Source organism: Rhipicephalus sanguineus, chromosome 4, assembly GCF_013339695.2.
Source record: "Rhipicephalus sanguineus isolate Rsan-2018 chromosome 4, BIME_Rsan_1.4, whole genome shotgun sequence".
Taxonomy (NCBI): domain Eukaryota; kingdom Metazoa; phylum Arthropoda; class Arachnida; order Ixodida; family Ixodidae; genus Rhipicephalus; species Rhipicephalus sanguineus.
In genome coordinates, this window is record NC_051179.1 from 17,188,197 (window position 1) to 17,206,644 (window position 18,448).

The 18,448-nt window shown below is 39.9% G+C and overlaps 1 protein-coding gene across 2 annotated transcripts; it reads right to left on the reverse strand.

Annotated features, from left to right (window-relative positions):
- Window positions 1-820: 820 nt before the first annotated feature.
- On the reverse strand, window positions 821-18,137 carry LOC119389498 (P2X purinoceptor 4). Of its 2 annotated transcripts, none has more exons than XM_049414458.1 (11): window positions 17,828-18,137; window positions 15,737-15,920; window positions 14,522-14,593; window positions 13,676-13,760; window positions 11,409-11,511; window positions 9,473-9,562; window positions 7,772-7,913; window positions 5,635-5,765; window positions 4,958-5,105; window positions 4,609-4,710; window positions 821-1,601 (listed from the first exon to the last, which is right to left on the reverse strand). In XM_049414458.1, the coding sequence occupies exons 1-11, from the start codon at window positions 17,962-17,964 to the stop codon at window positions 1,551-1,553; spliced, it is 1,245 nt and encodes a 414-aa protein (XP_049270415.1). In that variant the 5' UTR covers window positions 17,965-18,137; the 3' UTR covers window positions 821-1,550. The 2 variants fall into 2 exon arrangements, with proteins under 2 accessions (XP_049270415.1, XP_037512719.1); XM_037656791.2 differs by having other exon boundaries at window positions 821-3,374; window positions 17,828-18,136.
- Window positions 18,138-18,448: the final 311 nt, after the last annotated feature.

The window sequence follows — 18,448 nt, forward strand, 5'->3', positions numbered from 1 at the left end:
ATTCTTTCTTTCTCTCTCTCTCTCACCTGTTACCGATAAATCTCCTGGCTCGCAGTTACCTTTGCAGTTTGCTTCTGGATGAATTGTTGAACAACATCCTCCAGAAACGCAGGGAATAAAAAAAATTAAATGTGAAATCAATGAGCCATTGCTTCTGCGTTAAAACCCTGTAATTTAGCATAGCGCCTTTATATTCCGCGATCAGCTGCTGCAATGCACTACTCAAAAACCTGGTTGCTCAAGGCGAGCTAGTCGAGTGCAAGCAGGTGGCACCTAAAAAATTCGTAGCCGATGACTTTATATCGCGCAAAGGTGACGCGTGTACATACACAAAAGTGCTTCCTGCAAAGCTGGCTTTTCTGCACGCACATTACTTGTGAGGCAAAGCCAGACGCGAATGAGCGGAGCGAAGCTGGCTTTCCTGCAAGCACAATACCTGTGAGGCAAAGCCAGACGCGAATGAGCTGAGTGATTGGGTTCACAATGCAGATTGGATTGGCGATGCACGGGGTACCACTGTCCCCTTTGGAGTAAACTGCAGGTGCCTGGGCGGCACTGAGGATCGAACCCGGTACGTCGCGCACTTGAGGCGGACACACTACCAATTTACCACCACATGGAAGGTGCAGTGCACTTGAAAAGACACGTAAACTCACCCAAAAGGCGATGAAAATTGAAGCGATTGAAATTGAAAAATGGAAGAATAGGTATAATAGATCAGTCATGGTGCCCTCTGGATAATGAAAAATGAGTGATACGCACTTCCACATTTATGCTAGTAAAAAATCTTGGCATTTCTTTTGGTAGAAGATCAAGCACAAAGCATTGCAACTCGGTTTATTGAGTATAAAAAGTGTAAAGAACAAGTATAAACAGGACATCTTAGAGACAAACAATGTGTACGCTTGCAACTTTCCAGTCACGACATCATATAGCTAACATCATTGAGATTGTAAGGCACATTATCAGTGAACCTAAATTAAAAGTACCAACTCACACCTGGACAGTATGCTTCCTACATTGGCCTCCATTCTGAAAACTCATTATTTAATTTCTGTAGTCATAATACTCAAATTTCACTGATTACCATTGCAATAGATGATTTCGTACTGTGCAGCACACTTGTAAACCTACTCGCACTTAATACTCACACAGAATGAATGTATTTAATAAATTTAGACCTTAGATGTACACTCATCTTCTTGTGCCTCTGTACTTTGGTGGCTGACAAAGAAATAGATACAAATGAAACAAGATTTATTTTTGAGAGCGAGCTTAAGCAGTACATCAAATAATCAGAAGCTTCCAGGCATTACAGTGCATTTCGACTAGAATTCAAAATGATCTTGACACGGCAAAATCTCGTAAACACAGCTGGTGCTGCATGCATATACGTAACACAACACGTTTGGTAGGAAAATGACAAAACCTAGACTGTCACATGGACAGCTGGTAAATCTCTCAGCTCTTGTCACTGGTTTGTCATCACAGTTGAGATCCATGTTGTTGCATGCGGTTGAGTGCCCGTTAGCACGCTCCACGAAGTTGTGTCATGACCTCAGATAAAAGCTTTCGGTTCCCAAGCATGCCACTGTCTTTTGCTAGCAACAACATTGGACATAAGGACAAAAACACAACCACAGGAAAAAAAAAGAAGGAAGAATATGTTCTCATTAAACAAGTTAGCGTTGGTTGCTGAGCATTATGTATAATATTAAAAATCTCAAGAAAAAACTCAACAGAGGACATCCCAATGAAGGACACGTAGACTTATTTCAAATGTGTGCAACTGTGCTGGAGAAGACAGGCAGTGTAACAACTTTGTCTAGATATGGACATAAAGACAGAAATGCATTAATACATGCAGCTGCAAAATGCAAATCATCTGGTGAATCTGATCTCTAAGGTTTTTTCCTACTTTTTGTCATGTTACACATTCTAATCACTCATTATTTTGTTCTTTGATCATCTGAATATGTGCCACAGCAAAAAAACTAATACAAATGACGAAAAGCTAAAAAAGAAGTCTCTGGAAAGAATCTCATTTGGTGCTGATCAGTAACAAAATGTCATGAGTCACGTGAAAATCATGAATCCTTCATGAAGGAATAAACAAGTGTTTTGTCAGAAAATGAGCCTAAATTAAGTTATAGCTCTAAAAATATGTCAATGTCATACAGCCATCCTAAGAGATTAATTGTGGTAGATAATTCATTCAGCCACCTTGGCTTGAATGTTGCTCTTATGTAAAAAAGACAGTTACCAATATAATAAAGTCAATTTGGGTTTAGCCACACCAATGATTAGTGTGGTGCAATAAAATCTTGTGGAGGCCTTAACACCTGCTATGAATTTTCACCGCTTAAGTTATAAAAACAAATACATTCAAATGACGGCACTACAGCATAGCAGTCCAGTGCCAATCTTCAAGCTAGCTTTTTTAATGTCCTCACTATAGAAGCATTCTTTCAAGGAACACTAAAAAGCACAGGTGTCAAAGTATGTTATCGTATTTTGAATTGTTTTTTGTGTAGAAAATTTTACAAATTAGGTTGTAAGTCAATCTTACAAAACTCTATTTTAACTGTTTTATCTATGGGGAGATTGGTTATCGCTAAAAAAAATGAAGGCTGAACTTCATCCAATTGAATTTTGTGCAAGAACTGCAGTGTCAATATATCAGCCACAGGTGTCAAAGTAAGGTATCGCATTTTGGATTGTTTATTGTGCAGAAAATTTTACAAGTTAGGTTGAATGCTTTGTTTCCCTTAGAATGCAACCAAATCCAGCTCAATACCATCGACATTCATGACACCACAACAACCTAAAGTGGGAACCACAATACGGTGTATGCTACTACTTTTTCATATTTGTGCTTTTTTGCCTCATAATGCCACCTCTCATGGTAATAGTGGCCATTCTGCTATTACAGCTCAGTTTGCGGTATTTAATATTCCTCATTATTGTACTTTAAAGAAATGGAGGAAACAATTGTATACTTTTTTATTACGGCACAAAGAAAGGCTTACGTTAATAAAATCCCATACAGGAAAATACCTAACTTGCTTTTAAATAAAGCTAGCATATAAACATTATTACCACAGATGTCAGGTAAAAATACAATGCATAGAGAGCACTTCTGAAGCATATAAATGAAGTCTTGCATACGTTAAAATGCAAGAATAATGTAACATCCATTCACAGTGAACACACAAGATGTGAAAGATTAACAATCGTCCCACTGCCAAAATGTTACATAACAAAGGCTCCTTATTTCATCATTACACAAGCACAAAAATCTCTTCTAATTTGCCCCAGCATTCTTTGGGCACGAATATTTGAATAAGCTAAGAGAATGACTGGTTTGTGTATCCCTGCAAAAAAAGAGTAAAAAAGGACATCAATTGGGCTGCACAGGTAAGCACTACCTGAAAAGAGCATTTCACTTGCATTCCAAAGTTGGTGCAAGTTTCAACATTTACCATGCACATTTTGACACTAACAATAAAAATGACCGGTGGGCTAGTTGGTACTGCATATCTTATGTTTTAGAACACACAAAAGACACAAAAGAAGACATGAGAACACAGCGCTGTGTCCTTGTGTCTCCTTTACGCTAAAACATAATGACACAAACAGCTTCTCCAGGTAAATTACTGACTCACACCAAATTAAAATTTCTGACGTTATGGTGAGTTTTGTTTAATATTATGTGCAGACACAGCGTCAGCCTGTTTGATTAAGAAAATATCAGGAGTACACATACTAGTCTGTGGCAAGAGGAAAAATGTAGGTTTTACCAGAGAGCCAGCCAAGAGGGGGAGGGGGATTCGTTTAGAAAGACATCTTAATGTACGCTACCTAGCATAAAATGAGATGCTACAACACCTGCCTGCCCAGACCACATTTCTGATATACAGCGTGCAACAAGCAGTTGCCATTAAATTCGCAGCAGCGTCAAGAGAAGTCTATACATGCTACCTTTTGTAAAGCTTCAATGAAGTTGTGTTTTGCAACTATTAAATATTTATTGTACTATATATATTTACATTGTAGTAAAAAGGTAACGAAACATTTTAGTATTCCTGTAAGCCTTCGCAATGTTGAGTGCTTGAATGGTGCATGCTCTAGGTTCTGCTTTGCAAACTGGCTCTGTCGATACAATGAGTCATTAGCCTTTGCTCATTAAAGTTAGCGTAAACATTGTATGAGTTGCAGTTTATTCATTACCTCTAACCTTATTGGCTGAATTAATAAACATATATTTACAAGTAAATGGATGATTTTGATGTTGATAAACAGTATATTACATTGCTCACTCTGGTATCAATTGCAATGGTCGTGTTTTCCCTTATATTAACTGGGTGAAATTTGTACAACGTATCCACCCTCACAGGTAAGCAATGAAATGAGGTGCTCTACTGATATTCAAGGTAAAAATATCTACCATACTGGAGCCCATTACATCTTAATGAAAGCGAATTTGGAAGCAAATGCTCAACTTACGTCATATTACAAACACCTGCAGAAAGTTGATATTATACGGTCATTTAGCAAACTACGCAAGCCACAACAGCCGGGTAACTGCAAGCAAGAAACTCAACTTACGTTATAGTTCTCCTCGCTCGTAACAAACTTGTACTTCTTAGACTTGTACAAATCTCGACGCTTCAGGCAGTTAAGTACAACAAGGTCACACAGCACAGTGGCCTGCAAAAAAGAAAGAGACAGGCAAAGCAAGAAAAATCAGATGATGCTTGAAGACCACTCTCTCCAATAAATAAATATAATTCATACGATACCGACCAATGAATAAGCCATAATATATAACAAATCACAGTGACTCAGCAAAATAACATGCATGGGCAATAAGAACATATACTCCTTTTGTCAACGCAGAGCATTTCTTTTCACACTTAGTTGCGCCACTAGTTGACATGACGCCATGTCCACTTACCACAACCATCAAACCAAGGCCAGATCCTATGTTGATGGCGATAGGAATGGGACTGGCCTTTCCCGCCCTGCCTTGAACTAGGATTACGAAAGTGATGCCATACGCTTTTACCAGGCTGCGTTCCTTCTCGTTGTAGTACTTGGGGTACCTGCCAAGACACAGTGGCACATGTACAAACCAGGCTCTGTTCAAAGATGAATATGCGTCAATTTCAAGTAACCATAGTTACTACAATAGCACATCACGTAGCGAAGTAATGCCATGACACTATGGCATGTGGTGACATTGCATGCCATGACACGGTACATAATCAAACATTTGATCATGCTGTTAAACCTGTATTCACTTGACGGGCGTGATCACGGATGAATCAGTCACGTGACATGTGACGAGATTTGGATCGCTCCGCAGCCAGCATTCACACGAGAGGGAAGAATGCACGCTGCCAGGGAGGATTTCAGTATTTCTCCCCAAATATCCCAACTGTGATTTGGGCCTATGCCGTTTCATGAATCGCTCTGCACGGATCAAAGTGGGACTGCAAAAGCAGCCGACGTATGGTGACGTAGTACACAATCCGTGGGCTCGAATCACACTTTTGGTCCTTGGTCCAATGTGTGAATACAGCTTAAATAGCCGCAACCAAATAAAACCAGCAAACAATGAAAACAACTCACCTAAAATTCCAACCCTTAGCTAATGCAGCCTTGGGATCGTCCAGGCGCAGAAAGGAATAACTGGGAATGCAGTACTTTATGTCAAAGTCCAAGTTGCAGTCCCATGATATAAGCACCTGTATTACGCCACCCTATAAACAACAAGGGAAACAGGCAAATGCAGATTAGAGAAGACATGGAAATCAAGGAACTGTTTCGTTCACAGGACAACAAAGTTTCATGGCTTTCTTTCAGACAGTTGTATGCCTTTCGAAAAGTTTCAGAAAGTTGCACGTAAATGTTGTTACACTTTTGTTTTTGCTATTTTTTTTATGGCTATGAATATCACCAGAAGAAGAAGGAAACACAGCGCCGACCAAAAGTAAAAATATATTCTTAAAAAAGACGTTTCGGCTCCCACACGGGAGCCTTGTTCACAATGAAGCATGTGCAGCAAGTTCGCTTACTTATGAGGTTGTCTAATCACATGTTTGAGGCAACGGGCATACACAGGCGGAAGATTACCACAGTTCTTGTTCAGCGTGTGCGCAGTGGTTTGAATAAACAATGATTCGAGATGAAGCCGTGGAAAGAGTTTCTTTTCCGTGGCGATGACGGAAGCATCTTCCCAGTTGATCGCATGGCCCGTGGACACAACATGTTCGGCGAGTGCATTTGACTTTCTGTTTTTCACGTCACTGCAGCGCTCACGTAACCTTCTCTTGAAATTGCCGGTCTCACCGATATAAACATGTGTACAATCTGTGCAAGGGATTTTGTAGACGACACCTGGAAACCTCTCCCGCTCTAACTTGTCCTTGACGTTCGTGAGGCTGTTTCCAAGTTTGCGTGCAGGTATATGGGAGACCTGTACGTCATAGGAGCGCAAAATTCTGGCGAGTGCCTCACTGAAGCCCGGAGCATACGGCACCGACGCTCTTTTCTTTGCTGAAGGATTGCTTGGTTGGACAGGCCGCGATAGTTGACGTTGAACTGAATTGATGAATGAGGACGGGTAACCGCATGCGGCCAGCTCCCGACGGACGGTCTCCACGTCACTATGTGCGTCTTCTTCGCTTGAGCAAGTCCGTTGAGCCCGCTTTAAGAGAGTTTAAGAAACACAGCGCCGATCAAAAGTTTTACTTTTGGTCGGCGCTGTGTTTCCTTCGTCTATGTCTTTCCCCGGCCAGGCGGGTTTCCACCAAACTCTCGAATATCACCAGAAGTTCAGAATGAGTGGCTTGGTAGAACACACGTAACACACACATGAAGTGGTCTGTGAGCTGTATTTTATGATGCTGCAGTTCTACGTTTCGATCTTTGCTGATGGGCCACAACAGAAGTTTCCCTTTTTTTTTACTTGTAAGAGAAAGCAGGCACACAGTGGTAGATTGCCATTGGCAATACATCTGAATATCACGGTGTAATAAAAGGCACCATAGATGCCAAATGATTGAAACAATAAGTGAAATTGGTAGACAAGAGCACTACAGGTTATTTTTTTACATTAGTTGTGAAAATGGTACTTACTATTTAATCCTTTCGTTACAATGTAAGTACTGCAAAAATTGTGAAGTAAATTCAAACATCGATAATTTCAGTTGTCAATTTAGACAAGTTGAGTTTGTTTATCCGATACTTAATGCTACAAACTTGTAGACCAGGGTTTGTGCCTTCAGAACCATTTTAGATTTGAACGTGCGATATTTTTACACACTTATTTGCAAATAAATGTGTGTATATACGTTGGTATGTTTTCTTTTAAAAAAACGCATGGCTATCACCGTCTGCTTCAAAATTTTTGTCAGTGTGTTATATAGTAAAATATTTTGCCTTGCAGCATAAGTTCTTGGAATCAGCATTTTGTTGTCTACAGTTTGCTGTGTAGGAAGGTGTGCTAAGGTATTATATGTAGTGGCAAAATCTTTTTTTCTCCAACCTATGAAAAGACAATAATTTTCTCATTGCAATGAAAGTGCTAACTCCAAGTTTCTGCAATATAAAAAAAAACATACCATAACGTAGTGCATGCATTCAGTAAGTACAGCATGATAGAAGCTGGCAGTCGTAATAAAGTTTACTTAATGAGTTCTTTACAGTCAAAAGCTTCCGTTATAAATCAAAACACCTAAAGGGCTAAAGAATGTGGCCACATTACCTTGGTAGCAACATCATCGAAATCTTCACCAGCAGCATCTACCATGTCTTCAATCCGGAATACGGGGCAGTGCGGATCCTTTTCAGGATGATATCGACAGTATTTGAGATATGTCGAATTTTCAATGTCACGGACGTTGCTCCTGCAAGTAGAATGTTACAGTGAAATCAATAATGACAGTAAATGCCTTTTTTGTTTCATGACTTTCTTAAAGGGACACTAATGTGAAACAATAAATAAGTTTAAACTGATAATTTATTCATTGAGTATTTTATTATTGTCATTACATCCCTTCATCATTGAGCACCCCATTGTAATCAATAATTAACATTATTACATGTTAATTATTAAAAAAATGAATGCACGTCACAGTTTCATTTTGAAATCTCTCCCTGAGATCTTTGCACATAAATGTTAGCATGATGTAATGGATTTCAAAGAGCTTTCCTGTATTTTAGCGAAAAATGCTCAATAAAACTTCATAACACTTTTTTCTTTATAAGTCTATGGCACCCTCAGAGGACAATTTACTTCATTTTTACTGATTATTAATTATGCAGGCCCAAGTAGACGCTGTCAACATATATGACTTCGTGGTGAGCCGGATGTGGAAACTTCAAAGTTGCGTCACCACCTGCATTCTCTTTTTGCATGATTTCTCGATTACGAAGCATCTTCTCGCAACAAGAGTGGTGCTTTTGGTGCTGCGAAAGTGTATTTTATTAATATGAACCTAAGTCATTTCCCACTTAAATGAATATGCAAGCATAAAAAAAAGTAGAAATGCAAGCGAGTTGCATGTGCGATGAAATTGCCCATTAGTTTTGTTCAAATATAACCACACATCATCCTTTGCCTGCTTTGTTCTGCACAGCTCTAAATGTGCAGTCTAAATGACAAACCAGGATGTTAGCACTAAAAAAATGATCTACTGAAATGAATAAATACATAAGTGGTTACATTGTGCAATGATCTAAAATTTTTTGGGAGTATTGCAGCAGAAATCAAATCAGTGTTTTTTCATTCTTTCAATGTTTGTCTATACAAATACGTTGTTTGCTTGTACTGTAAGCATGCCTCCTGAGTATCTTACACATTCTATTAAGAACCAAGCAAGTGAGGAAGAGGGGCTATCCATTAACCCTTTAAGATGCTTTGCAGCCATTTGTATACACAACTTTCTTTTTTCTAGTCGTGTCAACTAGTTGCCAAGAAAGAACAAGTTAACTGAGCTTTGTATGAACTGAACCTCCTGTGTAATGAATGTGTCTTCATTTAACTTTACAGCATACTGTTGCATATTATCACTTTGCTGAAGGCACCACCATGTTCAATGTGCCATTTTCCATGTGCCACGTCAAAAATATAATTCTTTGTGCGCTTGAAATGAGTATAGCCGAAAACGAAATTGCGCGGTGTTTCTAGCCTGAGAGTGAATCTTTTTATGCAAAAACCGAACATGAATGACCTCAGAATCAATAGATCTTTAATTACAGTTTAATTAAGATTATTTATTGAAAAACACACAAATCAGCATATTTTATTACATTATTTTTTTTTTGCAATACAGTGTTGAGTCCCTTGCAATAATGTGTAAATTTGGCATACAAGTCGCACCTGAAAGGGTTAACAACCATGCAAGTAAGGAAGAGTGGCAACATTAACGCTACATGAAATTAGAGGCAAATATTGCCTGCTTGCCTTCTAACATGGAAAAGTGAAAACTCGATGTAGTTCTTGATGAGCACTGTGAAGTTTCGAACGCCGGACAACAATGCTGAGCCATTCTGCCTGCAAAGACATAACAAAACAAGTGGAATGTGTGTCTTTAGTAGACTGACTTAATTAAACCCTGTTAATGTACCATTTACTATGTATTGCCCTGACATAACTAAGCATTGCTTTAATCGCACACATGTGACAGGATTCAAGGGCATTGTGCACAGTAGGTTTCATATTGTCTGACTTCTGCTTGTGTTACATTTGCAAACACATTTAATCAAGCTGTTTAAAGTGATCAGATTCTATTTTGAAACTGTACTTAATGAAGCATAGTGCAAACTGCGTACTTCTGCACTTCCTTTCAAGGCAATGAGATGTCACAAAATTTTTCAGGTGGCACAATTCCAAATTGATTCGAATGCTTTTTATAGTTCTCAAGGTTTTAACTCCCTTGATAGTCAGATAGGATGCGATGAATGAGTGCTGCAGTGAGCAGAATATTAACAGGTTTCTACTGCTTCAAAGTTATTCTGCTTATACAAACAATGTAGAACATGTGCAGCTTTATGTGTACATTGTCCAAGATTTTTAGGTTGGCTGGTATGATTATGGGGTCTAACGCCCCAATGCATTTCAGGCTATGAGAAATGTCGGATTGGAGGGCTCTGGAGAATTTTCACCACCTGAGGTTCTTTAACATGCAATGTAATCGCACAGCCCAACATTTTTACATCAACTGCTATAATGCATAACTAGCAAATGAGTAACTGTGTACGAGTAAGTGCGGTAAATTTTCCCAAATTTACAGCACTTCTCCTTTCTGAAAATTCATCATTTCCCAATAAAGTTCCACATGAAACAAAATACCAACAAAGAACACATAATGTTTGATAGAGTACCTTACATTGAAAATTATTTTTACTGTAAATTTGTAGAAATGCTACATCTTGACACTAAAAAAAAAAGTTAAGTAAAAATCACAAGCAAGAAAAACAGTACCAGACACTGTGCATAGCTAGGCAGCACATAGTTAGGAACTCATTTACAAGTGAACAGAAAGAAATGCACCTGCAATACAAAATGTGTTTATTTTTTTATTATGACCAGTTGTGGCTCCTTGAAAAATACTGTTTTGAGGGGGCTGCTACATGCACATGTGCCACACTGAACTGCCAAACTTGTGCAAAATTCCAATATGGTCAAGCACACTGTCTGGGATGCTTGGCATGAAATGACGCATGCAAATGATGTTACCACCAGACATTTACAAAGGAGACCTCTAGAGACACAAAGTTCAGGGAGACTTGAGCATGCCCAGAGTTACAGCTGAAGCTCATTATAACAGTCAAATCTGACACATATATACTTTCCTTATATCCAATATTCATTATAAGAACATATTTATCACACACTGATACTGACAAAAGCCTTTTCACATTTTTTTTTATATTCGTGCTCACCATATACACATATGGCAGTATACAACCGACCCTCAGGATGACAAGAGGCAGATGAATCAATGCAGCAAAGAAAGCTGGGCAACAATCTATAAAAATAAGAATAAATTCTTGGGTTTTTTTGTGTCAAAACTAGGATACGATTAGGATGCAAGCCACAGTGGAGGATTCCAGATTAGTTTTGACCACCTAGGGTTCTTTAACGTATACCTAAATAAATATACAAGGGCACTTTGCAAATTACGCCCCATCAATACACAGCCTTTGTCGTCGGTATCAAAGCCGCAACCTCAAGCTCAGCAGTGCAACACTATAGCCGCTAAGCTAGTCCAGTCGGCTGGCAGCAATCTGCGTGCAACATGGACACAATTTGCAGGAATGCACCAACAGTTGAGCTTTTCCGAGATATAATTTTTTGGCACCTGAAGAAAGGGGAGAAAGAAAAGGAATGCACTCACAATGGCCCAAAGTCTTGCTCCACGGGGCACCAGCCTGAAATCTCGCACACGTGCAGCGTATCATTTGGCTTCGCTGCCTTTACACAACGCCCTGTCATAACACCTGCACGGTGCAAAGCCACAAGTTGTGTGAGAAAAAAATTCCCCAAAAACGGAACCAACCACCAACAAATCTGAATTATGTACTCCTCACATGCTGCAGACTACATAAATAAAGACTGCTCTGATCCCTATTTCCATCCCTTTTTGCCACAGCACTGAACTAACGGCCAAATAGAACAAACATGCACCATGTTGGTACATTGCTAGCACCTCCATGAGAAGCGTGGTTCTCTGATGTGGCCAGTCGAAGAGACGACGTTGACATGAGAGACTCTCGTGCTGTTCGCCTGTGTGGCGTAGTGTAGACTGTGTGGCATGTGCATTCTTCTGGTTAAGTAAACTTATCGTCTCTACTACAAAGTCTCGTGATTTCAACGATGATGAAGACAGCAACCATTACCACTAATCCCTTATTCTAGTCATAAACTTGGAGGATGCTTAAGCTTCGTTAAGAGTGCAATGCGATAGAGTTATCACGCCCTGTTCGCATTCCCTTCTCATTCGGTCGCCGTGCTCTGCTTCTCGGTGAACACCTCAACAGTGCTGTGAAGGAAGGCACATCTGTGTGCATGAGATCGGCTGTTGTAAACTCACCGCTGCAATTACAGTTGCGAAGTAACCACTGCGTGCCTGTAAGGCAATATGCACACCTACACAGCTGCACACTTAGTTGACGCTGTGGCTTATTTATGATGATAATGACGAATTATAGCTCAGCCCTTTCTAATGAGCTGGCAGCTTTCAGCCACCCACTTGTGCAATTTACATGGTGTAACGCCCGATGCGATTTTACGCTTCTGCCATGCAATATTGCATCTGTTATGTGACTCCTTGCCCGACATGTCAACTGTATAGGTTATATCTTCGAAGCAGTATCAAACACTGGCATGGCTATATGGTAGAATGCTTGACTACCATGCAAGATACCTGGGTTTGATCCTGGATTGAACCCTAATTTTTATTCTTCGCATCCATCGGGATTTTTTGCTCATGGACAATCCCAATTTTTTCCCTCACAACCAATGTTGCCGGCAATGGCACAGACCCCAATACCACATTTTCAGCCATGGGTTCTTTATCACTATTGCATTAATATGGTCCTTCATGCCCCAAAAGTGATACCACAGAACATGGACACCTGTCCTACATTCCATTTCTTGTACTATTTAATATGGCTACAAGCTTTATCCCAGGAGATATTCAATTATTCATTCGCAGGAATACATACATTTACTTCCTGTAAATAATTACTCAATCATAACTATAGGAAAGTGCGATGTCCAATTCCTACAACAAAGCAGCCAGAGGCAATCGGTTTCTTATTTTCGTTGTTGATAGTATCAACCTTTCTTTGCACAGTCAAAGTTTACAGACCACACGAGCACAAGCCAAACTGTCTGTCTGCTGCCTAGCAGTGCGCCACCTACCATTGACCACATCACTGAGCCAGAAATGGGTCTTGTCGTTATTCACTTGCATATCAATTTCCTACTGCCATGCAATGCACTGCTAGCTCGTTGTTTTCACAAAAACACTCATCTGCAGTAAGGTCATAGCAGCAATTGATAGCAAGTGCTTTTGGGTAGATAAGAGTTTGTGCGAAGAGCTGCGATTGATAACAGTTATACTGATATACTGCTCTCAAGACAAAAGTACATAGCCATGGCTGCCAAAGAGTGTGTCATGTCAACAAGAGAGAGATAGGAAATATTTACGGCCATTGAGAAAATGGACAGGACATTGATTAAGAGAGGGATGCATCTTTGGCATAGCCCTACTGCCGATCACTGTTGACGTACCGAAAATGCCGTAAAGAGGCTGCTGACCGCGCGTTCACATGGTCTGTAAACTTTTACGGTTGACTGTACTGAAATTTCATGTTGCGACAGTGCAATAAATAAATTTAAAAATAAACGTTAACAGTGCGGATTGATATGTGTTACAAACACGCAAAACACTTTGCTAGTGCATATACAATGCATCTCACAAAAGAAATATATATCAGACTGTAGTTATAGTTGTCATAGTTTTCTTCCTTCATCATTTGTCTTGTGTGGTGTTGTGACATGATGCAGGAGCGTTTTGTAGTCGCTAATGAAAAATCCTGCATGCAAGTAAGAAGAACGATGAAAGACCCACATTGAGGGCTGCAGTGCAGGACATACCATTTCCAATCAAGAGGGGCTTCCCTGGTGTACAGGACGTAGTATCATTCTCATTCTTGCAATGGGCATCTTTAATGGCTGGATCCTGCAACAGACAGCACACGAAATGGTATCTCTGAATCCTCAAATAACTGAATGGCAGCATATGATCCGGACACATCTCAGTATAATACTTGTTTCTTACAACTCCCTCACCCAGGGCTTAAAGGGACACTAAAGTGAAGTAATTAATCAATTTAGACTGACGAATTATTTTTTTAAAACTATAATGTCATTAATTTCATCACCTTAGCTTTATTAATAAAAGAGAAAATTGCAGTCAATGTTTTATTTCAAAATTTCGCAACGATACTTCACACGTGTATGTCAGCATGACACGAATTTCAGTGCTTTTTTTGGTATTTTGGCCAGATTGGCTGAACGAAATTTTCAGAAACTTAGTATGTTAAGTCTCTGGCCTCCTCAGAGGATAATGCACTTCATTTTTTACTGATTAGGAGCTATGCTGCCTCCTAGTAGACGCTGTCAAAATCTATGACATCGCAGCGATTGGCGTGGGAACTTTGGGGTGGCATCGCCACATGCATTCACTTTTTTGCATGTTTCCTCACTTACCAAGCATCTTCTATCGGCAAGTGTGGTGATTTTGATATTGTGAAAGAGTAATGTACTAATACGAGAAAACTCATTTTTCTCTTTGTCCCTTTAATTACTGGCACGTTAAGCAAACTAATAGGCTAGAAACAGCAAGTTGCTATATTCTCAGACAGTGAGAGCCTGTTTAGAAACTGGAAACCTTCTTGATCGTTTTTAATTACCACATAAACTATTAAAAAACATGCTCACCTCTGGACACGTCTTCATTTCCTGGCTCGGTGTTATAATCAAATTTGTTGTCACGAAAAATTGGTTGGTCTCCTGCAGACAGACAGCCAAAGCATATATTCCTTGTACTTTTGCGTGTTCTGCTAACTTTTATAAGCTCTCAGGCACGAAAGCTTAGTCTTAATGCAAGAAAGATGTCCTTGTTTCCTGTCGCTGCGCAGTTTTTAAGAAAATTTTGTTGTTCTTTAAGTTTGCAACATCACGACAGCCTTGAAACATGGTAGCTATGAGAACAACATAAATGGTCCATTCATGACCAGAATCTGTAGGCCTGAATAGGGTGGAGGCTTAAATTTCAGGGGGACCACTGCCACACTTGCTAAACTGCCCCCTCGGCCGACTACTGCTGATACTTAGTGCCTGTGAGTATGTCGCATGGTTCAAATAATGAATGAGACTTTCATCGATTTATTGATGTACTACTTCCTTGTTCGTGAAATTAATTTTTATTTCTTCTTTTGGAAATACTGTTAAACCTTTCATGATAGTCATTACAGGGAGGTGCAACACTTTGTATCGATTAGGTAGACACATACATATAAAACATCTTGCATCCATAACTTAGACACACATTCATACAAATATATAAAAATTATGCTACAACCAAACAACACGACACGTTTGAACATCTATAACAATAACTAGAGTTTCGATTAATTATCACGATAAGTCGCATAAATGTACATCAAGGAAATGCATAAATATATTAACATCATTTGGATTTACTATATGATTTGGCAACCAATTATTTGCCTCAATTCCATACCTAGTAGCACCAAAACAAATACAGTTCATTAAGGAGAAGTAAAATTATCAATCACCTGACAGTACAGCATAAAGCTACAACGGATAGTTGACAATTGTCCTTGTCATAAAAATCTTATCTTGATCGCTTCAACAGAAAATTTCATAAACAAACAATAACAACAACAACAACAAAAAAAAACATTAGTTTAGGAGAACGAAAATTCTTATTGCAATAATGTATTAATTGGCTGTTGGATTATGACTTGTTACAAGAGGATATGAGCCCTATACATTCTACTGCATATAATTGCAAATATGCACCATTTCATTGTACTCCAGTATGACAGATACATGATCAATTGTTGATTACAATACTCTTGCTTCCTCCCATGGGAACCCATGATGGGCGAAAGAATGGCTGCACCTTACCTGTGGAGGGACAACTATGTCTGCAATATCCCAGATGCGCTTGTAGACAGACTTGTTTTCGAGGAATGGGTAAAATGCATCGTCAGAGACATTTTCTGTGGACAGAACGCCCTTGACTTTTGTTGTTGTAGCTGCAGTGAAGGTGCTGAACTGCTGGTATCCCTTTTGATAGACGATGACATACCTGCATTGCACACCATATGTGGGGCTAGTTAACCTATCTAGTCTACCATCAAGTTAACTGAGTACATTTTGGAGGGGAAAGGCAATCACAATAGTAAAAAAGAAGACAAATCTCATTTCATACAAATATAGAAAATAATTAAGGCACAAATATTAGAAATGCTAAAAATTTACATACAATAACATAATAAAGCAAATGGTGAACAGTAATATTAATAATAATGTGCAGGGGCGTAGCCAAGGGGGGGGGGGGTTGGGGAGGTTCAAACCCCCCCCCCAAAATTTTTCAATTTTGCTTGCGTATATATACACGCACACATACAAACGCAGGCACGAACATACATGAAGTATGGTTGAACCCCCCCCCCCCCCGAAAAAAATTTCTTGCTACGCCCCTGATAATGTGAACAAGAGACGGTGAAGGCAACCAGCAAAATAATCTGTTACTGAACGAAACACAAAAGTGGTACTGAAGTATCAGTGTTTTAAGGACATTTTTATATTGAATAGAGCTGGTGATGCTTGTTAATGATGCATAATAATATAATAATATCTGGGGTTTAACGTCCCAAAACCACGATATGATTATGAGAGACGCCGTAGTGGAGGGCTCCGGAAATTTCGACCACCTGGGGTTCTTTATCGTGCACCTAAATGTTAATGATGCAGGTAGGGAATTCCATTCTTTACAAGTTCTTGGAAATTATGATGGGGCATAAGTTACTGTGTAGGAATGGGTGACAGATTTTTTTGTTGGTGATTATGGTGAAGGGAGTTGAAGGGTGCTGGTTGATTTAAGCGGGAGCGATGTTTAGAGCTATGATAAAATATTTTATAGAAACGAAAAATGTGCATGTGCTTTCGGTGGGCAGCTAGGGGGATGAGATTTAAAGATACATTGACTTGGGTGACGCTAGCTAAATGCTGGTAGTTAGCCAAAATGAAACGAGTTGCGCAGCTTCCAACATGTGTATTTATGTGACCTGCCCCGAGTTCCATACAGATTATGCGTATTCCATTTGTGGCGGTGGAGAAAGAAGTTTCTTCGAAGGTAACCCACTGTTTTATTTGCTTTGGATGCTATATCTTCTGCATGTAATTTCCAGAACACATTGTTTGTTATATGGTTGCCAGCTAAGGTACCAGCAAGATGTTACATTTTAAAGAGACTGACTATGAAGAAAGTAAATTGGACAAGTTGTATTCGAACGAGAAATCCTCACAGACTTACATTTTTGTTATGTTTAGTTCTATACTGACCATAGCTTTTGTGGTCAGTAATGAATACACTGCACATTTCAGACCAGCACAATTATTTCTAAAAGATGACGCTATATAATTACTTTATTGGTACAAAACAAAGATAAAATGGACCAACATAGATGTACTTCTATCCGTGAGAAATGGGACTGGGTGACAACAGTCGAAACAATTGGTGGTTCATCAGAGAGCCGGCAATCGTGGCCGTTCTCTTCATGATGTATAAGACCAACAGCTAGACGCCCCAAAGATAATGACGAGCTAGCTGTAGAAAACAATACCGCGCTTTATCTGCCCGTTCAAGTAAAGGACATTGGTTCGATGTACTCTGGGCAATGACAAGACAATCTCACGGGGCGTAAGGCGGTCGAGCGACATGAGCTTGAAGCTGTTCTGATGAAAACAATTCACCTCATAATTGTTCCTTCGCGCAATCATGTCGGAGCTAGTCCTCGACTTTCCAAGCTTAGATTCACATCTTTATATTAGTTATGCCAAATATAGGCTACTGCTGGTCGCGCGAATTCTGAGATATCTTCAATGTTTGAGAACGTCCGAAAACAATTAATTCGACGGGAGCAAAGCGCGGTAACACACCATCAAGAGCAATTTCTTTTGTGAAGAATACTAACGAACGTATGCGCTTACCCGATTATGTATCCCAAGATGAAGAGCTGAATGAGCCTGTTGAGCACGCCAATCTTTTTGTTCCCGATGTGGACGACTTTCAGAGTGTCATATTCGAAGAAATAATTTGCTGTAGCCTTAACGCAGTTCATGCCCATCACGTCAGAACACTTCGGCGAGCAGCAGCACTAGGAGCGGCCCGATGCGATCGGCGCACTGTCGATGTGCCGAGGTGTAACACGACGATACGTAGCGATACGACAGCACCGACGGTGCACAACAGGATAAGTTGCCGACTGTTTCGAAAGCGCACGCACGCAGTCCACGCCTCCACGAAAGTTTACGTCTTCCCTCACCACCAGTGCCTCTACGCCTCTATGCTTTCCCGCTTTCCACGTTGAACGAATGCCCACGTGACCATGCAGCTTGCTTTGGAAGGTGTAGACAAATGAACCATCTGAAAGGACAAAATGGGCAGCAACTCAAGCAGCTCAGCAGGAGTACTGTAGCAGGAGGGCTACATTTGTGCAGCTGAAATGCTGGAGTCACGTTGCCCGTCATTTTATTGCTACGCTTTGTTCAGTCGTCTCTATCGCGTGAATTTCTCTTACTCTTCTTTATTAAAGTGTTTACTGCTCAGTA

Coding starts and splice junctions, on each gene's coding strand:
- LOC119389498 (XM_049414458.1), bottom strand. CDS start 17,964: ATGGGCATGAACTGCGTTAAGGCTACAGCAAATTATTTCTTCGAATAT. Junction 9,563..11,408: donor GAGCAAGACTTTGGGCCATT/GTGAGTGCATTC, acceptor ATGTCTTTGCAG/GCAGAATGGCTCAGCATTGT. Junction 7,914..9,472: donor TCACTTTTCCATGTTAGAAG/GCAAGCAGGCAA, acceptor TTCTACTTGCAG/GAGCAACGTCCGTGACATTG.